General features: G+C 39.0%; 1 protein-coding gene across 20 annotated transcripts in view; it reads left to right on the top strand.

Annotated features, from left to right (window-relative positions):
• Nucleotides 1–24,247, top strand: part of dlg2 (discs, large homolog 2) — a 168,143-nt gene that overhangs the window by 112,609 nt on the left and 31,287 nt on the right. For 15 of the 20 annotated variants that reach the window (XM_079356339.1, XM_079356336.1, XM_079356343.1 and 12 more), the window contains 9 exons: nt 4,991–5,044; nt 7,930–7,980; nt 10,175–10,299; nt 12,293–12,462; nt 13,000–13,136; nt 14,050–14,194; nt 14,578–14,743; nt 18,546–18,605; nt 19,935–20,090. In XM_079356339.1, the coding sequence (XP_079212465.1) occupies nt 4,991–5,044; nt 7,930–7,980; nt 10,175–10,299; nt 12,293–12,462; nt 13,000–13,136; nt 14,050–14,194; nt 14,578–14,743; nt 18,546–18,605; nt 19,935–20,090 (1,064 nt within the window). The remainder of the gene's footprint in view (nt 1–4,990; nt 5,045–7,929; nt 7,981–10,174; nt 10,300–12,292; nt 12,463–12,999; nt 13,137–14,049; nt 14,195–14,577; nt 14,744–18,545; nt 18,606–19,934; nt 20,091–24,247) is intronic. The other 5 variants (XM_079356326.1, XM_079356328.1, XM_079356340.1 and 2 more) reach the window with 4 other exon arrangements.

The raw sequence follows: 24,247 nt of genomic DNA, 5'->3' as shown, positions 1-24,247 counted from the left end.
CCTCTGAGACGTTTAGCCTGTCGGGACCCAGTGGGCGGAGAAGCCTGCTCAGCCCCTCCAAACACCCTGTAACGGGCCTCCAACGACCGTACTGCTTGCTTGAAAAATAAAGCAATTCATGCATGAGGAAGGGTCCTCTCTCGCCATTGTGGCGTGGTTAACTCCAAGACACAACACACACCTCTCATGTCCATCCTCAATGGACATCGGCGTCCCACAACCCTCACAGTTATGGCCGCGGCTCGCCATCTCGCGAAACCTCGCGAATTCTCGCGAGATGTTGGCGCCGCGGTTGTGGATGAGGAAGTGCTAACTGGCTAGCGCTGTCACGCTGACACGCCACCCCCTCACCGCGGCTTGGACAGACAGTTTATTCCTATGGCGCGTGAGCCCCTTGTCGGAGCAATACGCCAGGAACGACTGCCGGATTACTCACAGCTGACTGCTCTACCGTCTCTCCCGTGGCAGGGATAGCCGGATAGGCTCCGTACCTATGGCGCGTCAGTCCCTTGACAGAACAATACGCCAGGCACGAACTGTGAGAAAATGCCTCTTTTGAAACAGCGGTTCTTTTTACAAAAAATATGTGGAGTAAATAGCAACCCCGAGAGCGAACTCTCTCTTACACTTGGTAAGTGGCAAAGACTGTCTCCTCCTAACACATAAAGTAACTGTTCTTTGTAATTCGCACAAACGCTAACCGGAATCAAAATGATCAGTGACAGTGTGGTGCACAGGTGCTCTTATACTGTCATTAGCCACCTCACAGGTGGAGTGTCTTAAAGTTAATTGTCCACAACGTCATCTGACTCTGTGGGTCAGCCCCATACATGTGTGAAATATGTAGTGGAGAGATAGTCTCGATACGATAGAGAACTAGTTTCTAGAAGGTCAGCACTTTGTTTCTAAGGCTCTTTAACTGTTTACAGGTCTCTTTTAACCAGCACATGTTTTTCTCTCCTTCACAGGTTACGTACATTATGCTATATAAGTTTTAAGTTTAATGCTAATGCTAACTGCACAGGTTTAACCTGTAATTATATTTACCCTTAGTCACATAGGGGCTGCTAAATCTTGTTTGGGGGATTATTGTATACAGAGGGGAGGGGGGACAGCAGGTGTGTATTGTAACTAATGTCTTGTGTCCTGCCTGTCTGTATACTGCTACTGGATGCCTTGAATTTCCCTCGGGATCAATAAAGTATCTATCTATCTCATCTATCTATCTATCTTCTGTGCCCCATGCTGGGTTAGGGCAGCTCTACAACACTGTTCCTTACGAGGCTATTAAACCTTCTTCATCATCCAATAAAAGCTTAATATGTTTCAGCTTTTTCTTTAGCGAACTGTCAAAGTCCTTTAGTAAAAGAAAATACACACTATTGTGGAATTTTGTACTCAGTATTCAGGCTCATATTTTATTTGAGTTATTGCAGAGTATAAAGACAGTCCCTGTATTGCTATATGTCTGAAAGCAGGGATGCACCAATCCAACAAGTTCCGATATAAATCTGATGCGCGTTAAATTAATACCCTCTATTTGTACACTGTGGGAATCATTTTTATGGAAGGCAGTATCAGTTTTCTTAACGTTATCAAACAGATAGATATGAACTGACCCAGGCCCCTTGTCCACATAGCATTTCTTTGTCACGCCAGAGTCTTTCATCTGTTTTTTTGAATTGATAGAGCACTTTGGCTATAGAAAGCGACCACCTGGATGAAAAGTGCAGCGCCCAGCGTCTTTGCTGATTTGTGCGGCCACTCCGAGCGCTCAAGATGAAAATCTTTCAACTTTTCAGAAAGGTTAACACCCTTTTCCAAATGTATTTTAGCCTCCTAGGGTCCGTATCTTGTACCCACAAGACATGTTGCTGGCAGTGTATCTTAAAGTGTCCTTTACTTCAGTAAACTAAAAAAGCATTTCCTTGATGGCAGTTAAAATCGAGTTGCTGGTGTGTGATCCAAGAGTAGTTTGTGACACCACACTGGGGCATGTAACTTGTGTCTATTTGGTCTACTGTAAAACATACACAAATCACTCTGCATTCAATCTTGTGTCTGAATGAAGATTGTTTTATGGACTACTTGCTGTCTAAGGAAGTTTAAAAAATTATCTTTTCAGTGGTTTTCCATCTATGAAAAGCCTCTGAACATATCATGCACACAGTTGGCATGCAGATGGACCACAGCTTCATGTGTTGTTGGAGGCAGATGATCACGTTGTAATGTTAGGAAGCTGGAACAAGAGGAGAAATGCAGCTAAGTGCAGCTAAGCATGCCATTTATGTGCACAGTTGAGTGGCCATTACCACTCAGGGGTCTGTGTGTGCATACACGTGGATTCACAGAAGCAGTGGAATCCATGTGATGCGCTAGGAGGTACTTCATGGATTACTATTGCATAAATTATCTACAAGGCTATGCAGAATTTATTATCTTTCCCTTCATGGTCTTTTCATCATTTCTTCTAAGACAGTAAATACATGTCTGTGACCACTTTGTGGTGATCCAATTTTGCAGTCTTGTGTGATGTATTTCTGAGTAGTATAATTTATATATACGTTGTGTATTTTGGATATCTATTTTTAATGGCACATGCAATTTACTCAGGATTACGTGAAATGTGCTTAAAGGTTAGCAAATTTTTTAGTCTTGCATAATTGTAGATTATTTAAAAAAATTCCGTTCTGCTCTGTCTACTGAACAGGATTTTTCAGAAAGGATATTGGTTGGGTCATAGTTACATCATGAGGACTATGGCACAAGAAGTAGATAAAATAACCTTTTCTGTTCCTGTCACAAACAGCTCCATAAATTACTTCACTCCTCTTAAACAACCATGGCGAGCTGATAGATGCTGCATGGGCTTTTTATGACCTGAGAATGTCTGCTTGACACTCTCTGACGAATGCAAATGCTGCAGGCTTTCAGGGGCCCTCTTTCAGTGCTCCATAAACTCAGTGATCATTGTGTTAACTAAAAGTCCTCCTATACTGTGCCATGAGACCTCAGGGATAAAACAGTCAGACAACTTTAGCAAGACTGGATTTATTCTTTGGCTTTCAACCCACCATGAGACTCTGTTCTTGTTTTAGTGTTTTTATTGTTTTTATTATTTTAACCCTGTTAGGGTCTTACTTATGTTTTATGTTTTGTGCTCTTCATGTATGTACAGCACTTTGTCACAGCTACGGCTGTTTAAAGTGCTTTATAAATAAAGTTGAGTTGAGACTTTAATTACATTTGCTGTTTTGAAGAAATCTTAGAAATAGTGTCAAACAGTAAATGCACATTGGTAGTAAACAGCTGCAGTCAGTCCCATAGAGTGTAACTGGGTCAGAGAGGCAGAAATCTGTATAATAGTTGTGATGGAGACATGAGCAGACAGGCTGCGACTCCAACTGATGACGTGCTGTCACTGCACTGATGAGCAAGCAAACCCTGTCGTCTGTCACAGCATCATGTCAGCATCATGTCAGTCAGATTCAGAGCTGAACACTGTCTGTAAGCTACTCTCAAACTGAACAATGTTGGCAGTGACAGTGTGTGAATGTGTGTGTGGAGAAACTACGTAATTATCCCATCGGCTCTTTCACTATTTTAGTATAAATTAACAGTTTACAGGTTTCCAGAGACTCTGCTGTTGCGCTCTTCTCTTACACACAATGTGCTTTAGTGCTTATATAGCAGAGTTGTGATTACTCACAGGAGAATAATTAGCCCCTTTTTTTCTTATTGCTCCTGTTTATTTTTGTTCATTTCATTTTGTGGGATTGACAAACTTCGAATAAATCTCTCAATGCGTCTTTCAGCATCTTCCTAAGTGTGTCACATCCATCAGGCTTGTGTTTTGAGTATAGCACAAACTGCACTGCTGTTGGGTCACTGCTCTCACGTTGTGTTCAAAAAGACGAGTTCCTCTCTCGGGAGCTCATGTCTTTTACCATCTGCTCATGTTCTACAGGCCATCAGGAGAGATTATTCTCCATGCACTGATAGAAAGTGGATTCATTTGACTGAAGTTTTGTTACCTGACTGAAGGTCCCATTTCTTAGGAAACGTAATGTAAAAATACAAAACTGCTCTGTTTTTCTTAATTAGGAGATAATTCTGTCTTTGACTGGTTTAAGCTTGAAAGAGGTAAACTTTCTGGGGCTAAATGTGATAACGCATTGCTCCAGTCATTATGCCAGATTAACATGATACAGCCTATTAATCTCAATTTCCATTAATCCAATACTGCTAGACACTTTTTTTTCCAGAGAGTTGGCCCATTAACTATGGATGTAACATTATGGTTACATCCATAGCTATTTCCTGGCTGCTGCGTTGCAGTTTAAGCATAACATTTGACAGGCATCGAGGGCCAATATATACAAATATTAATTATTTGTTTAACTCACAAGTAATTCTCGTGCTAACTAACGAGGTTGACTAAATGTACACATTTCGTATTAAAAGTATAAATTACAATTTATTTACAAGTCTTGCTTTGAAATTCCTTACAGAGCACTACGATGCATGATTTCATATTAAAAACATACGGTACTATTCTGACTGAAGCAAAGTAGCACAGCCATTATAGTTACAGAGAAAAGGACGTTATGAACTTGAAATGTGACAGACATTTACCACTGGTGTTCACTTTTACAAGTTACATTTCAATAATGACAGCGCTTTGGCATGTTTCTATCAGTGAGGTGTCAGAATGGCATCTCTGCATGGTTTAAACTTAGATCCACATATTACTGTGTCGTGTAAAACTTACCCCGTGATGATAATGGTAAAAGATTGCTGTGCAAGCAGAGCAAGTGTTGCTGGAACTATACAGCAAATGGAGGTCTGTTGAATTGTTGATGATACAGAGATCCACAGGCTGGTCCCCTGGATACATTTATGGAAAGTAGGGCAGCGGTGGTCTTAAGCATTCCCCACCACTCGAACCAAAGTCTCACCCTTTTTTGCTCCCCCCCTCTCTCTTTTACAGGCCAGCCCTGCCCCCATCATCGTCAACACAGACACTTTGGATTCAGTTCCATATGTGAGTTTGAATTTTGCACCTTGTGTCAATGCTGTCATTGAGTTATTTTCAGAGGCAGATTAATGCCCCCCCTGCAGATGAACACACTTCAGGCTGAGCACTCAGCTCTGCCAGTTAGTTAGACATATTGTGTTTTGACTTGAATGTGTTACTGTAAAATTTTAGCTCAAAGGCCTATGCCAACTTAAGGCCCAGTCCCTTTTAGTAGCCTGGTGTTGATGAAAGTGTAGACATCTAAAGTAGTTAAAGTAGTTTGAGTGTTGAAATAGTTTACAGATCACAAATGAAGAAGAAAAGTAGCGAGATACAAAAAATAAAGAGGAACTTCAACATCTGTCCAAGAGAGAGAATATTATTAGTATCCATACAGTACCAGTGTGAAACAGAAGGTTAAAGATCAGCTGGAGATTCCTATCTGTGTGCATCGACAGAAAGTGATGTTCAAAAACTAGTGAGAGAAAGGAGGGACGAGACAACGCTGCGTTGGTGCTGGTTTTAGAGATGAAAATAAATGTTGACCTTGTTTAATGCTATACATTAAAATTGCTTTTAGCAAAGAAGAAATACATTCTAATTTGTTTACAGGGCTCAAAAGACCAGCTGATCAATTTAAAAAAAATACTGTATACATATCCTTATTTTTTACTGTTACATTTCTAAGTAATAATAATTACTAACTAGTAATAAGTAAAGGCCTGTTATGTGTTGACTATTGTTCTATAGAATCAGGTTCATTTCATAGACTAATGTAAGTGTATACTTCTTACTACTCTTAATGGACATGTTACTTTTTAAAAAATATTTTGTTGATTATATTCTTATTATTATTTTGTTGTTGTCTTCACCTGTTTGAAATAACACAATAAAATAAAAAATACTCTTCTTAATGAAGGAAATAATGCCAAGGGTCCAGCTGAACAGCAAGGCTTTCTGTAGACCTGCAGCTCTGACATGTCTGTGGTATATATATATATATTTTGTGATTAGAAGTTTTAATTCATGTTCCATTTTTTCCAGCAATAACAAACAAAACATCAAGACACACACACCTGAAAATAAAATGACAAAAAATGTTAAATACATGCCTGCACATGCACAGTTGTGGTATTTTACATATACAAATACAAAAAAGTGATGCATTGCAGAGAAAAAAACGTAAAATCATAATTGTCAGCTTTTACAGTAAACAGGAAATAAGCTTAATATTGTAACTTTAGGTGATCCAAATGTTTCCTAAACAAAAATTATACTTGATCATTAAAAGCAAGGAAAAGTAACTTGTAAACAGAACCCACAGATGAATGTCTAAAATATGTGAATCTTAACTCCAAAAAGAGAACAAAGATTAAAGACTTATTTTTAAGTTGGTAGGATAATGTTCTTGAATTCAGGATCTATTAGCATGCATATTAAAATTATGCAGTGAACCAACCCTAGAACTACTTAAGAGTACTTATGTTTGTGATGGGCATGAATTTTAAGAACGATGCTCTTCTTTTGCCAAAATCATTGTCATAATAATTTGTTATATAGCTGTACAGAAACTTAAATGGTTCAGAGTGATTGATATTAAACAATAAATTCTATTCCTTTTTTGTAAAAATAAGGACCTGTGTCCATTGCTGCCTGAGGACTGTTTCAATATAGAACCAATGCCCTCAGCGTCAACTGTTATTTTGTCTTTGTGCTCGCTCTGAGCTCTCAGTTGGAAAAAAGTTCAACTTGTCAGTGTCACTTCTCTCTCACCGACCAGTCAAAACCAAGAAGAGGCGGGATGTTAGTTTTGTCAACAACAGTGGCGGAGGACAAACTAATCAGACTTGTCTTTTCAAGGGACTAATTTTCAGATCTGCTGCTAATGCCAGGACAGAATTCATGTACATTATTTTCAAGTTTTCTCTGTTATATTTCCTTTGAATAAAGGAAAATATTGAAACTGAATTTGTGGTCTTTGCCAATTCAAAAAGGAAGGTCGACGGACAAAATGTGTTAATACTGGTTTAAGAATTGAGTCACTAAAAATGAACAACAAAAAGTTATGATACAGTACAGTGTAATAGCTCCAAACACAACATCAGTTAAATACATATTAGGAAAAAAGACCAACAAGGACTGTAAAATAACACAATAACAGCATGATAAAATACCAGTAAACTGAAGTTGGAAAGTAAAAATGTTGTACTGTAGTTTTAAGGCTCAAGTAGAATTAAACACTAACACCAGGAGGTTGAGCCAATGTGAGGAACTTTGGACTGAGTGAGGAGTTTTAGAATTGTTCACTGTCTGGACTGTTCCACAGAATGGAAACAGCCATTCTCCGCTTACTTAGAGCACTCTAAGCAGAGCGTCGATCCTAAACCCAAAAGCATAATCTTATTTTTTATTGTTCTCAACTTACTTCTGTTGCTACTTTAATGTTCTAGCCTTTCTTCTACAATAATACACAATTCTGATAATAATTTATTGTATGCTTCTCTGATATGATTCCCAATAGGGGATATAATGTGCAGCATCTCATATCCTCATGTTCTATTCCTGTATGAATGCATAATGACGGAAGTGCTGGCTTCTAATTAATCATCCTAGTGAGACACAAGACGAGACCTAATCCTCTGTAGCAAGCCTCCACGTTTCAGAAATAGAAAATGTTGATTAACCATCACCTTAAAATGTTTCCCTTGAGTTGAGGCCTATTTAGCACAAACACTCAAGGAAACACCTGCTAAGTATGTAGAGACTGCCTTTTTGTGGAGGCAACTCCTAAGTTCCTCTACGGGTTTGGTTTAATGAAATTATCCAGCAGCAATGCCTCGTGTTTTTAATATGAAGCTTTGTTTGACTGCAAAATGAACTGACTGCTCAATCTGTTGTTTCTTTTTTCTCAGGTCAACGGCACTGAAATAGAATATGAGTTTGAGGAAATCACTCTAGAGCGGGTGAGTATCACATTCCACTCACAGCTTTGTTCAACGTCAGAAAACCTCAGAAAAGTTGCCTTGGTAGTCTTGTTCAGGAAAATATGTAGATTGTTGGAAGCAGATGTTAAGTGGAGGAAGGCATTTTGTTCAATAATATTATGCTACAGAGCAAAGATTTAGCATCGCATTTGTTGTTCTGAGATTGATTTGGGGCATCCCCTGGAGAGATTAGTGTAGGGAATAGTGGTGGGGAAACCTGTCATTTGAGCGCCACGTTCCCTGCACTCACCTGATAAATAAACAACGAGTATTAAACATGTTAAATGCAGCTGCAGCTTCCTGCTCCTCTCTTTGCTGCACGCTGAGTCTGGCACACAGACACTTCAGCGCTAAAGCGCACACACACACTCAAGCACGGCGCACCCCATTTAACTTTTAGTTAGCACACAGTTAATCCGTGATCCATACGACTCTCTCCGTGTCTGCAGCTAGCATAGCGATAGCAACGTCCTCTCACAGTCTCTGTAGTCTCAGTCTGTGAGTGCGCTGAATGCACGCGCAGCAGGAGCAGTCAGTGATACACACGTCTAATAATGAGCAGGCTGATTATATTAAATGTCTAATGTTGGTAAAGCTAAATCAAGAGAGAAATTGTTTTGTGGAATAATAATTTATTATTCTCTGATGGATTTTAGTTCTTATTCTGTAATGTTCATGCGGGGGGGAGTGAACCGGGGGGCTGTGGGAACTACCTATTTAATAAATAAAGGCAAGCAAATATATTTTTCAAGTTTCGCAATTTCCTGATCTGATAAAATGATTGAATCTATGACTCCAGTCTGTGATTAATTCATAATGCTTTCTCAATTAAAGGTACAGTGACAGATGTGTAGGTGACACAAAAACACTATCTGTTATTTCAGCCGTTAAAACATGTTTGGCCTGTATTTTTCATCTACCTGCCACCTTGACCAGTGAATCCAAAAGTTAATTTGGGACCCTGTCAGTAATATGGTGACCATCAGCAGCTGTAGAGCAGAAGTGGTTGGTTGTAACAAGCAGGCGTTACCATGGTAGCTGCAAAAAAGCAGGTTTGTAGCGACGACCTGAGACGAGTTAAACCTTGATTAAGTAAAAGTTTGATTTATTCGATTACTTGATTAATCGATCGGGATATTCGATAGAATACTTGATTACTAAAATATTCGATAGCTGCAGCTCTAGACGTGTGTTGACGCTGCTCTGAAAGACATTACTTTAATCCTGCTATGATATTAAAAAAGGATAGAGATTGTGACCTGGACATACGTCAGAATGCCAGTGCCATTATGTAACGGCAAACAGAAGACCCCTCCAAGCACTCCATATAAGACAGAAAGCAGTGACACCATAAGCAAATGTTAAGCATGTATTACATTGTCAGTGGCATTAAATATATGTTGATGTCTGTGCCTGTCCACAGTTAAAAAAGTCAACAAAAGATAATGTTTTATTGAGATTTTTAAGAAGACAATGAGAACACTGTTTTGAAAAACAGTTCTGTTCTATTTTGGGTTTTTTTCCTCATTTTTTATCAACTTCTAAACAACCTTGTAAATATTTAAGGTCGATATATCCACTTGGTGAAACATAATGAAAAACAATTTCACGTTTTTTTATAAAACTAAATCAATATTGAATTGTTTGCTACCTTCACTGCTCATCTGCTTCGGGGGGGGGGGGGATAACATTAACAGTATGATGAAGAGCACTGGACATGTTTTCAGCTCATTTACCTTTGACCTGACATCAGTGACAACTAATCAGTTAAATACGCAGCACAGCTGAAGTGGGTGGATGGAGCCGAGGAACGCAAATCAAAACGATCTTAATAAATAGCTCAAAGACGATCTCTGCAGTTTTTATCATTTTTAATTTTAACAATGCGTGCATGATGATGGCTGACACACCAATCAGCCATCATTGGTGAATCAGAATCGCCATATTAATATTAGTGTCAGTGTAAGTGTAGAATATAGGTGGCTTTTGTTTTTCCACTGAAACCATAAAAGTTCTACGTTCTACTATAGGAGGCTAATGACATGCCCGAAGAAGACAGTTGTCCTCAAACTGTGTTGGCAAAATGCTGTTGATGTGTTGACATTTGAATCACTGCATAGAGAACAAATCCTGCCTGTAGACTCATGTCACTGACTGCTTTCCATTGCTACAGGGTAACTCAGGATTGGGCTTCAGCATTGCCGGGGGGACAGATAACCCACATATTGGTGATGACCCCGGCATCTTCATCACCAAGATCATCCCTGGAGGTGCTGCAGCAGAGGATGGACGCCTGAGGTTAGTCAGTTTCACTCTTTTTAATAAGAGGTAATGAGAAGACTATTTAGACAGGGAAGGGGGAAAAAGAGATTAAAAATCTTCGAAAAGAGGACGACTTTAAGATCTCTCTCTTTTGAAAAAGAGAAACGTGTGTTAAAAAAGTCATTGAATCCATAAATGTAATGTCATACTTCATATAAACACCAGCTACTCTCTATGGGCTCCTTTTATTGTGACTAGTTTGGTGATGAGCATAAAACTTGACAGCTACATCTTCATTCGTTTGGCTATAAATGTCTCTACATTATCTCACAATTATCCACTTGGGAATGGCTGTTGGTCTATGTTAATTTGGTTTGTTAACACTGTGTAAAGAGGCACAGGAATATTGGATACTGAAGAGGTTCTGAAATGTGATAAAATAACTTACTGGGGAATTTATAGAGAAGTGATTGTGCTCGCTAATTTCTCACTGAATTGCATTACGCTAATAATATCCAAGCACAAACACGTTCATTAAGTGTATTGCTGTCATTATCTCCTCTCTTTGCTGCAAGGAACTGAGCTGTGTGCTGACAGACTGACCTCAATACTGTGTCAACATGTAGATGATGAGCTGGATTGGGAGGAGATACTTTCTATTGCTTTATTGTGCATTCACGTGTTGTGTTTTATTACATCCCAGACCATCTTCCCACATGTGGACAAAGTGTTTTCGTATGTGCTAGGTTGAGCATCTGACAGTCCCAGACGGATTTAACCCTGGATTCTAATACTAATAGCAATGGCAAAGTAACATTTCCAAACGTTATGCAGATTGCTTATTTTAAGACATTTTGCAATGAGGTTCATTTTTACAGAAAATTGACAGTTTAGCCCCATATACACACAAACAGCTCAGGCACACAGAGATGCTGTTGCACCTTTAACGGTGCCGTCAAGCCTTTAAGTACTCTTTGAGAATGTAATGGAGTGTCTTTGTTTCATTTGCACAGGTTAAGACTGTGCATATGAGAATATGGCCCTGAGACTTATTGACAAAAATCACAGTCTTGTTTTTTTAAACCTTGACATAATAATTTGCAATATATTAAAATTGCTTTATATAATAATGCACACAAAGGACGTCAATCTCAAAGGTTAAGCCAGAAGCAGGCAGGGTATAAATCAAATTTAGCCTAATGGATTTTCACCCACAGAACAATTGCATCATGGGTAATAGGGGGAGTCTAATCTTTGTGAGGACGGAGGTCTATTAGGGATTTTATATGTAACAATGTAGAAGCCAGACACAGGTCTGCTCTGACACAACAGAGTAGAGCACTGAGCATACTTAATGCAGCAGCTGGGACTGAGCATTTGAAATGTTCCTCATGAAGACTGAATTTTTTTAAAGGTAAACCCATGTAGTCAGAAATAAAACTACACAAAATCGGCCATTTTTGAAAGACTAGTTTGTTTGTTTGTTTGTGTGTGTGTGTGTGTGTGTGTGTGTGTGTGTGTGTGTGTGTGTGTGTGTGTGTGTGTGTGTGTGTGTGTGTGTGTGTGTGTGTGTGTGTGTGTGTGTGTGTGTTGTGCCCTTGACTTCCAGGTCATGGATGGTTTGTCAGCACCCCAGGGGAATTGAGATTAATTTCATTTTTACACCCTTGTGTTGATAAACTGTAACTCATTCATAATCCTAAACTCACACAGACGTAAACAACTCTACATTTGCACAATGTTGCAAAATCGGAACCTTCGTCCACTAACAATAGCACACAGTCAACATTGCTGTCCACAGTGTATCCAAACAATAATATCAGAATAACTCCTTTGTACAGACAGATCTTAGATCTTACATAAACTTTCAGTTTAAAGCATTTTCTCACAGTGGATGATTCATATTGTCTTACACTCTACTCCATCTTAAGCATGCTGGCAGTTTCTGAAGAGAGAAATAGCAACTCAAGGCTTGTAATTAAATATCACTGTTAATTGATATTAATTATTGCTACTGTTCCTCCTCCAGAGTAAATGACTGCATTCTGCGGGTGAATGATGCAGATGTGTCTGAAGTTTCCCACAGTAAGGCAGTGGAAGCCTTAAAGGTTGCCGGTTCAATAGTCCGACTGTATGTGCGGCGCCGCAGGCCGATGCTGGAGACCATCATTGAGATCAAACTTATCAAAGGACCAAAAGGTGGGTTATCACATTAAACAGTGTCCTGTCGTTAATGTTTTATAAATACCTCATTTGGAAGTATTGAAAGGTTTGAATTTATGTCACTGGCCTCGGTTGCTACAGTAGTCCTGCAGCATCTAAATTACATATAACATATGCATATTCTTTGATTATATACCTCAGTCAAGTCAGTGAGATTTTTATAGACTTTTCTCAGGCTAATTAAAGAATGGACGCATATGTTGTAGCTGTCAGTGTGTCACATAACACCATCTGGCACAGAGGCAAAAATGTATTGCAGGATTTTTGTGTTGCAGGTTCTAGTTTAAAAATTTGTATCTCACCAGTTTAGTGTAATACCATTATTTTGATAGAATTGGTTTCAGAAAGTTTTAAATGTGCATCGAAGTTCAAGGTCAGGTCAACTTTTCTCTTGTTTCATGATATGTTTTGGTGACGTGTACTGTTTATTATTTTAACATCCTCTTATGGTGTTGGTGCTGTAACAAAACCCAGAAACTAACCACATTCTTTGGTATACACAAACGCACGCAGGGCTGGGCTTCAGTATTGCAGGTGGAGTTGGGAATCAGCACATCCCAGGTGACAACAGCATATACGTTACCAAAATCATAGATGGCGGGGCAGCACAGAAGGATGGCCGGCTACACATTGGAGACAGGTTGTTAATGGTGAGATAAGGCTTTAGGCTTTGTATAGGCTTTATTTAAAACATTCACAATGTTATTTGCTGGGAGGTCTATAGCCTGCACACTTTACATGGAGCGAGACCTAACCACAAAGCCATCTACACCACGTAGGTGTTTTCTTCTTTACAGTTGAAATTGAAACAGAACTCTTTTTAAAGTCATTGACAAGATTGGAACTTTTAGAATATTGGATTGGATTTTCTAAATATTTTAATGAATAGTGACCACTCCCTTAAATCAGGCACAATTAAAACATCAGCTGATTCAAATGTTTTTACTTATGTTTACCCTCTTTATGGGATATGTAGATGTAGTCTCAAAATATTAATTATCCTGACAAATCTGATGAATAATAAAATGTGAGTTTGCACGGTACGGAGTATAATATCATAATATAGAAGGTCTTCTTTCAGCACTCCCAACTATGACTGACTTCCTGTGTTGCTGTAATGTAGTCACATTCACACACTGTTTTCACAGTTGAATGCTGAAGCAAACTACTAGACCCCTGTTAAATAATACTGAATACTGTTGAAATAATTGCCACTATATTAGAGACTGATATGAAAGGCACAAAAAGGTCATTCCATCTTTGAGATTATACTGTGGACATACATTGACCAGCAGTGTGTCTCTAGCAGTCCAGTAGTTAGAAAGAGGCCGTCTGCCGGCTCCATAGTGTAACACAAGCTTTCTCCTGAGGAGGGCATCGCTCTTGCTTTACCAATTTAATCCCTTCCTAGTGCTGTGTTCTCTCCCGAACACCATCTGTCATAATCCAGTCTCCAGGAGGCAGGGAGCATGCTGGTCTAATCTGAACTGAGCTGTAAGAAAACAAGAGGCAGCCTTTAGAGGGCTGAGTGAACAAACAGGGACTGTGTCTGTCTGTGTGCAGGTGAACAACTACTGTCTGGAAGAAGTTTCACATGAAGAAGCTGTGGCCATTTTAAAGAACACGTCGGATGTGGTTTACCTGAAGGTGGGAAAGCCCACTAATGTCTACCTATCAGATCCCTATGGGCCTCCTGATATCACACACTGTAAGTCCTCATCTCTTGTGTTTGAGCCCAAAACTTATGTGATGAGTCCTTTTTATTTTTTAAGTTTACACTAAATGCAGATATATGTATCTCCTGATGTTTGTCTTATGTTTCTGCTGTCCAATAAACGTGTATCTTGTTTACCCACCAGTTTTCATAATTGAAAACATGATTGTGAAGAACAGTGATATTAGAAAATACAGTTTGTTGTGTAAAAATTAACTCTATACACACACACACACATTAAACTAAAACAGTTCTCTGAATTTGGTGTACAAAGATGTCTTAAACTACTAATACAGAATGTGTAGGACTACTGTTTTTGCATGTGGAAATGTGGCACCACATTTTTCTATTGTAAACCTTTCACTCTTCCTCCACAGCTTTCTCTCCAGCCATGGAAAACCATATCTCTTCTCCTATCAACAGTGGCACTCTGGAGTACAAGTCTAGCCTCCCCCCCATCTCCCCAGGGAGTTATTCCCCCCTCCCTAAGCACTTATTGGGGGAAGAGGATATAAACAGGTTGGATGGTTTTTCCTTCTTACGGTAATTACTTCCCTTCTTCCAGACTACTAAAACCACAGGTAGATGTCTTGTCCATCCCACTCCTCCTGTCTCCTCTGTGTCTTGACTGATTTGTGTTGTTGGTGTTTTGTTTTTGTTTTTAATTTAAACCCACTTATCGTAAATGCTGAGCCTAAGCCTAAGCATAGACTGCAGCCACTGATAGATCCCAATTTGTGCATAATGCAATCCCCCTATCTGCTCCGTGTCAAGGTCTAATCACTAAGCATATAACACTAATGATATTCAGGCACAGCTCAAAAAGTTGTCCTGCTCCCTGCTTTACTTGTGTTTTGTGTCTGAATATGGAGAGAAGCTAGGTGCAGCTGTGTTCTTGATCTGTCTGTTGCCTTAAGGCTGATGAAACACATTTTATTCCTTGTTGTTTGATGAGGTAGGAGGGGAGGAGACAATTTTTCAAGTCTATTAAGAGGCCAACCTTGAAAAGTGAGATATGATTTTTGTTCCTCCATCATCATGATGTAACAGCTCCAGACTGTTTTCACTGTCAGCCCTGTACTGTTTTAACCCCTGATTATAGTGAGAAAGAAAAAGTTATATTTACAGCCTTTATTTACAGATGACTTCTTTTAGGTAATTCAGAGGCAGAATTGTTGATCTGATCTCTCACATTTTCCACTCTGTGTGTGACTGTTTGCACCGGTGTGTGTGTGTGTGTGTGCGTGTGAATTACGGTAGGTGCAATACAATAAGGCCTATTTGTATGGAAAGGGGCAGTTTTTTTTTGACAAATGAAGAAATAACATAACACGTAAGATGGTGGTGCACACTGATGCAGCAGCTCACGACTCTCCTATATGGAGATTTTTTTTCTGGCTTTCCGTTTACTTCTATAATGGACTATTTAAATACCCCCAAACAGCAATCGGGCCCTGTGTTTTTTCCCCTGTAGTGTTTTTCAAAGATATCCTCAAAACAACTTCTGGAAATGAAGAAAGCTTTTGTTCCATTAGGATCTTAAAATGTTACACTCTCATCAAGTTTACTCAAACAACTAAAAACCACAGGGTCCAATAAAGCAGCAGATTTGAAAAGCACAGGTCAGTTGCAGTCTTGTATGTCTGCTCTGCAGTGTTTTAAAGGGAACGTCTTATTATAATTTCAGCTTTGGAAAGAAACCAATTCATTGATATTTAATCACAACAAGGTCACAGTGCTTGCAAAGGTTTTGATGTTGGTTAATATGTTGTTCACAAAGGTGTTGTAGAGTTGGTAAATCGTGAAAATAATGTAAAAACTAGGGATACCTCAAGCCCCAGCATGAGCCGTGAGTGGATTTGCTGTTAAAAGGTAATGTGTAGTAAAGAATCAAATAGATTAAAATACAGTGTGTCTGTATATCTTTGTGTTTTCTTGTTGTGACACCAGACAGAGACACAAGGAGACACTGTTTTGCGTTTTTGTGACCGCTTTTCTGTATTATAGGAACCACCCATTGTTTTTTCATTTCCACTAAGACAGGGCCAAATGTGGCGCCTTACATAATGCATCATAATGTGTGTTTGGCTTGGGTGAGATTATCCTGAAACTTTTAAGAAGTTTGAAAATCCCTAACCCAATTTTTTTATTCACGATGTATTTGTCTAAACACCAGAAATTGTATTTATACTGCCCTTATATTGTTCCTTTCAGCTACTAACCACAGTATATTTACTGTGGTATCGGAGGTTGCTTAACTGCTCATCAGGATGTGATTTCACGAGCCATGTTTGCATAGAAAAATAACCGTAATAAAACCCTGATCAGAATAAAAATGCCCAATGTAAAGACTCAGTCAGAAGACACAAATCAGATCCGTTCTATTTGAAAAGAACATTTCATTCTGAAAGAGTGTGGTAGTTTATGCTGTCCTTTATTCGGATCACTATCCAGCACTCTTAGGGCTTCTCTAGAAAAGACAACAGCACTTTTAATGTTTTCGTTCAACACGTGCCGTCACGACTTCAGCTGCTGAGTTGAAGTTTTATTTGATGTGATTTTTGTTTTTGCTGTAAACGAAGTCCTGTTGCTATTGTTTATTCTTAGTTAGGGTAAATCAATTTGTATTGCACTTTGCCTCTCTGCCTCTTTAACTGCACATATCTGTCCTCCTGCACACTCCTTACAGTATTTATTATGCAGGACAATGTTGATGTCAACATTGACGTTTGAATCCATCAATTAGAATTTTTTTAATTAAGAAATTAAACAGTTGCTTCCCTGTTTCACCTCTAGGTCCACTGTCACCCTGAAGATACCTCACCCACTATTGAATCGTCAAACATAATTGTTTATTAAAAAGTCATTTTTTTAGTTACTCTTTAAGTTTTCACATCAGTATGTGATATCTTTTTACTTTAGCCCAAAGCTTTAAATTGTCCTGTGGCAGCTACCTGAGTAAATCTCCTCAGGTAGCTGCTTCAACTTAACCAAACTGTGACTATTTAGTTTTGTGACACTGTGTTGGAAAATGTTGGGGGGAAAAAAGTAGAGAACATGTGATCTAAACATGGGGGTGAAAAGCTGGTGATAATTAAAGCTATTTTACAGAAATAAATAAAGAAAAGGAAGCCTTTTTTAGTGGCCAATTTAGAGCTAGAATTGACACAAATACTGAAAGTTCCAGTTCCCTCTTCAGCTGTCAGTTTTTGTTCTCTCTTGCAGTTTTCAGTCTCTCCTCTCTAACAGCTGCTCTCAGTCTAAAATGAAGAAGGCTTAAGATGCCTGACGGGAACCCGTCACAATCGAACATTAGCAGCTCCCCAGCTTGGATCCCCAAACACCTAATCCTAAAGCAAGTTGACATAAGGCCCAGTGACACACGGGCCACATTTCTGATCAAGGCTTATCCCACAGTAAAGCTTTTGTCTGTGCAAATGTCTCCAGCGGTGGAGGCCTGCTTTTTATCAAACATGAGGTTTGTTTGAGCAGCAGCTTCAGCTGGTCTCTTTTTTTGTCAAACTGTTTGAAACATAACGGGTAAATTATTACTTTGTGTCACAGAGAGTGGTGAATATCAGAATAAACTCCAAATTACATAATTTACACACACAAAATGCTCCTCATATTTCACTTAAAAAAGAAGACCTGTAGCAGAATATTGTAACGGAGTGATAACAAAAGCTCATTTCAGGGCACAACTGAAGAAGTCCTGTGTTAAGCTTTGTTAAGTGAAGGATTAGGGCTCCATTCTCTTCAGAGTTAAGAGGTTTAGTATTTACTCTTGGCCAAGGTGCATCCCTAATTGCCTTTGAGATTATCTCTCGGACCTAAAGTGCAGCACTTTGACAGCCGCTTGTCTCCCTCTTACTCATTGTGTTTGGCACAAAGACTCAGAACAAAAAGCTACAGCCAAGAGGATTCTCATTTTCTATAATAACTGGTGAAGTCCTTCCATGAACTTCCTGTATTTTATCATGAGAATGTTTTTTAGTTTTTAGTTTTTTTTCACAAACCTCATCCCTCGTGTCAGAATTTTGAATCATATGGACTGGTCTAATTTCATTGCCACAATTGAAAATAATTATATTTATTGTCAAAGTATCCACTAGTTCTAATCTTTGAAAAGATTTGAATCTGACAAAAACATGTTGTCAGTGAAAAAAACAGACTTTAACAACATGGCCTTTTCTGTTTCTAGTTGTCTGTTTTTCTTATGTGTTGCATGCCTCCAAGTGTTTCTGTGATCCGTGTCTTCAAAAGAAAACGTCTAAATGTAAATAGATGAATGACAGCAAATGAGTCAGTGGATTGATTTTAAAAGATTATTCTTCTATCCTACTAGAAATCCCTCACTAGATGACGGGGAAGCTCACAGGTTTGATTCTCAGCACTTCCAGTTGAGGTGAGATGTTTGGTGTTCTTGGTCACGACCTGCATGCTCTTGCATGTTCTTCTCTGAAGAAAGAAATTAGATTATGAATCTTTGTAAGCATGCATCATTATTCATTTCATTCTGGATGAGGAGTTTGAAGTATTGTTGAATGTCTTTGCCCAAAAATGTTTAATCCTAGTTCATCTTTATATCAGCTAAAACAAGTTAATGAAAATAATGAAGGGCTTGAAGTGAGGTGAAAGATTTGAGGAAAAGCAAAAGTTATGTTCTTTTTAAATGATGATTAACTAGATAACAGACAAAGATGTTCTAATGCTCTCTTCAGAGCCACTGAACTCCACTGACTATCATTTGATCACACAGAGCACATGAACTGCTGCTCTACCACTGCCTCTATCGATCAGTTTATTTGTGTATGTATCACAAATATTCTGTTGGATCTGAGCTATCCATTTTAAAAAACTAAAGTCACACAAAAACACAAATCAACAGCATTTCCACAGATCTCAGAGAACAAAATTGATCAGTATAGTCTTGTGGCTTTATAAAGAGTGAAGTTAGGGCAGTTTCTGGTTTCTGAACCATTATCTCAAGAAAATCCAAAACGTTTTCTACCTATTAGTCATTCAAAGACAAAAAACATGTCCAAATAAGACTCAAGGTTAACAATTCTGCATGTGACAGAAAATAGGCTTTAAATAACCCTTTCAGCCGTTGCAAAATACTCAATGCTATGCTTCAAAATATGCCTGAAATTATCAACGATTCTGTTCATATTTTGCTGGTAATATCTTTTAGGGGTCAGACAGAAACAAGATATTTAAAGCCAAAACCATGGTCCATCAAAAATTGACAGTATTTTGTCATACTTAATAGAGACATTAAGGATTGGATTTTTTATACTGCTTTTTTCCCCCCACAATACAAGGCATTTGGTCTTTAGCCAGAAATCCCTTCACCCCTTCACCCAATATATACAACCCCAAACCCTGAAAGTTGGGATGTTGTGTAAAATATCAATAAAAACTACATGTGGCGTTTTTTAAATCTTGAAACTCTATATTTGATGGAAAAAGGCAGAAACACTATTTTCAAATAAATATTTTGTTTCAATCATCACATCCGGTTTCAATTTACTTTTAACAGAATGTCCCAACTTTATTAGGTTCTGAGGTTTCAGTACTGCCTCCCCTTCTGCTACCTCTCATTTTTCTTTTTTTCTACTCCTCTTCCTATCATTCATCTGTGTTCCTCCATCCTATGTTCATCCCGGACCCCCCCCTCCCCCTCCGTGTCTGAACACTAACCTGTTTGCTCTTGTCTCTCGCTCCACTGTAGGCCTCCTGAGCCAGTTTACAGCACTGTGAACAAACTTTGTGAAAAAGCACCCTCCCCCCGACACTATTCCCCAGTAGAGTGCGAAAAAAGCCTGCTCCACTCTGCCCCCCTCCCAAACTTTCACTTAAGCCTATTCCCTGAGTCGGACATCAACAGGTACTTTCCACAGCCACCACCCCATCCACTCAGTGTTTCATCCCAACACATGAAAAGCATGCCATGTTAGTCATATGAACCTGTTCTTCTCTTTTCACTCAGTGTTCTTAAAACCACCAATGCAGTTTCAAAAAAATTCCAGCATTCACCAAAGTTTTCTATTTAAGTCTAGAAGTTGTTAATTTTATTTCACTTCATCTAGTGTGCTTCCTTTCCTGATGACAGAGCTCTCTGAAATGAGTCAGTATGTTTTTATGCCCTGTTAAGTTAAGCTACAGTTATACTTCAATTATTCCCTTTAATAGGACAATGGTCCTTGTCCCAGTATACAAACAACAGAGAACAATCAATATTATTTTTGTAATAATGGTTTTATGTCCAATTCTACTACGACAGGAGGCAATAGCTATGTCCTATTTCAGCACATTACTATTGGACATTGTTCTATTTGAATAATTTCATCTGTTGGGGTTTTCAGGAGCGAATACACAATCAACAATTATGTTGGGTTTTTTAAGTAGAATTTGGTTATCAAATTAAAATTATTAATCAACTTTATTTAATTATTAATATAAATCAATAATTTGTTATTTAACTGAGTTTAATAAACCTACAGCAATAATATTTGGTTGTTCTCTGATATCACAGAACAACCAAATATTACACTATCAGTCTCAAAATTAATTAATTAGATTCCAGTATTATTACTAATTAATAATCTGTATTTAATTGAGGGTGTGAAATCCGAAACAGAAAGCCCTTACACCCAGCCTAAGTCACAATGCAAATACACAGAAACCACAAACAACTGCTCTTTAAATTAAAGCATAATTTTTTTTAACAAAGAAACATTAAGATAATTAATGAATCTCAATCAAACAAATAACTATTATACACTAAACTACAAAGTTTATAAGAGTGCAATTTGCGTCTGTGTGTGTGTGAGAGAAAGAGAGAAAAGAGGGGTAACAAGAAGGCGCAAGATGGCGGCGTGTGATCACGTGACGGCGGACACTGAACACAGGTCTCCCAACCTGCTCTATTGTCTAGAGACCGAGTTAAACTCTGTCTCTACCTGATCTATGTTTCTGCAGCGTCTGAAATGGCTACAGATCAGATGTGTGTGCGTTTGCGCTGAAAGGTGTGTGTGTGTGTGTGTGTGTGTGTGTGTGTGTGTGTGTGTGTGTGTGTGTGTGTGTGTGTGTGTGTGTGTGTGTGTGTGTGTGTGTGTGTGTGTGTGTGTGTGTGTGTGTGTGTGTGTGTGTGTGTGTGTGTGTGTGTGTGTGTGTGTGAGAAAAGGAGAGAGAAAGAAACAGCGCACGTCTGAGGAGGCTGGATCACAGTCTGAACACACCCAACTTAGTAATAGTTTACTTCATCCCGAATAGCCAGTGGCCGAATTTATGTTAGACGGTGTTCACACTGGTCTTCCCGATAATGAAGCCATTATCCGGTTATAATGCTACTGTTCACAAAGACACACTTAGGGACGCAACAGCCCAAATAAAGAACAAATGATGTTTTACTCTTGTAAAACCCAAGACACAGTGGTCAAATACCAAGCAAATATTATCACAGTTTCACAACAATAACTCAGTTATTAAACACACTCTCTAAAGCGAACTGCCCAGACCTATAGCTAAGCGTCACTTGTAAACCGTTTGTCCGTGGTTGATGAGAGGTCCGTTAATGAAATCAGATCTTCAGTCTGTTTCTGTTCAGAAGAGCTTTGATGGCAGCGGTTCTTCTCAGAAGATGAGCAGGATCGGTGTGTTCTCCGTCGAGCAAGGTGATCACCGTGGTTGTCCTAAACTTTGCAGGACTAAATGAGATGTAACCTTCACAGTCTCTAAATACAGTTTTTAATTCGGCTTATGAATATGATGCTCTATGAGAAAACTCTGTTGAGATGTGTTCAATGGATGATCCAAACTCGGGATTCAGAACACTTTCTTTGCTTGAGGTGTCGAGTTACCTGCGCTCAAAAACTCAAACAAAGAGGAGTGTGCTGTGAAGCAGAAGTAGACTTGGGTCTCCAGATGCTTCAAGCATTTGAAGATGAAGAACAATGGGAGGCAAATGCTCTTATTTACCCCGAACTTCACACCTATGTGTTAGGTGTTGCAGAGCATTCTGGGAGTACCTGCAAGGCATGCTGATGTTAAGAGTCTTTTGTCATGGTTCTCCAAAGGGACACAGCCTGAACTTTGTCTGGCATTCTGGCTGGATCAGACACGTCACATACCCAACAAGCTACAGTTGTTGGCAAGAGGAATATTGTTTTCCTTCCATCCATGTATTTAATATGTTCCCTCACTCTTTCAGCTAACACAACATAAACTGTGTCTCCTTATTGGACAAAAAAACATGTAGTTAACGCTCTCGCACTGACCTTGTTCATACCTTCTTCTTTTTTTCTTCTTTTGTCTTTTCTATTTATACCCTACTCACAATAAGTTAGGGATATTGTTATTTACATGAGTGCTTTTCCTATTTGGCCTGAATTTTAATGATATACTGTAAGTAATAGTTCCCTTTGATATTACTATTAATGAATGAGAAGAAGCACAATTTACATTAATGCACTATTTGTTACCTTCATAATTTCGAAAAAAAAAACAAAGATAGCCCCAAATAATCAAAATTTACAAAGTCACTAGCGGGTGTTTCCACCATTTGCCGCAATGACAGCGACATCTCATGCTCCTAACAAGCCTCATGATGATGTTCTGAGGCAATGCGTTCCACTCCTCCACAAGTGCTACACGCAGTTCCTCTACCAAAGGGAACCCTGGGGACCCTGTTGACCTCGGCGTATCGCTCACCTTGCCTTCTCCAGCAACACTGACGACAATCATTTCTGTGCAAGGTGACCCGACAATCATCAGTGAACAGGGCGGTAGACAGCTGCATTGTCCAGGTCATATGACCTTATGCCCATTGCATACGGTCATGGCGGTGTCTTGATATCAGTGGAGTCACCTGCAACAGTCGTCTGGCATCAAGCCAAAGCGGTGGAGTCCATTGCAATTGGTTTGTCTGGAAACCCTAGTACACCTCACTTCTCATAAAACAGGCCTTCAGCTGTGTGGCCGTAGCATAACAGTGTCTGAGTGCATAGGTCCTTAGGTACTAGTCATCATTGCAGTTCATCACACATGGGGCTCCACTCCTGAGTCTGTCACAAACACTGCCAGTAGTTCTGTGTCTTGCTGCAAGTCTGCTGATGACACTTTGAGACACACCAAGTTCACGTGCAACATCTGACTGCCTGCTACCGACCTGAAGACGCGCTATGGCCAGGTGGTGCTGCTCACCCATGAAATGACATTGGTTGTTCATGCCTGCTCGAACGATGAACTGAGAATGACTTGCTGACAATACCATCACACAACATGTAAGGCGCACTGTACACAGTTAGATCATTATGTGGAAAACACTAAATGAGGTTTGCCTATCACCTTAATGCAATTGCCTTCCTATCTCCAAAATCACTTAAGTGAAACAAGAGAACTATTAGTAGAAGAACTTGGGCCCCTAAAAGTTGAGATACCCCTACTCGAGGTAGTACAAAGCACAACCATATTTTTTTCATAACTTGAACATGTCTAGTTTATGAAACAGATGGTTGTATAAAAATATGTTACTGCACAACTAACTTTAAAACTCTGCTACTCGCTTACACTCCCTCCTGCCCTCTACGCTCTGCCATTGAAAGGTGTCTGATCCAAACTTTACAACAGAGTCTTAGACTAGACTCTTCTCCTCTGTCAGTTCAGAGATAGAAGAGGCTACATAGCAAACTCTGCGTTCAGAAATGCCTTTAACTGATTGGTAACATGAAGTTAAAACTTAATTTCTGCAACTTTGTGTTGGTTAGTTTAAATGCTACGCTCTACTTGTTAAAATAATCCTTATGTTCCCTTTGTGCATATTTAATGCAAATTACAAAATAACTAGTTTCAGTGCAGCATTAGTGTTTACTCTACACCCAAACTTAGGACACAACATGTTCCTCAGATGTAATTATATCACTTAAAGCATTCATCAAAACCTCAGCGGACTAAATATCAAATGAGGTTGATTCCTCAAAGTTAAGTGTTTTTTTCTAATAATGTGAACCTTTTGTGCCATATTATTCACGTTTTTATGTTACA

The sequence above is a fragment of the Symphodus melops genome, assembly GCF_947650265.1.
Source record: "Symphodus melops genome assembly, chromosome: 11".
Classification (NCBI taxonomy): domain Eukaryota; kingdom Metazoa; phylum Chordata; class Actinopteri; order Labriformes; family Labridae; genus Symphodus; species Symphodus melops.
This window is presented reverse-complemented; position numbering and strand designations above follow the sequence as displayed.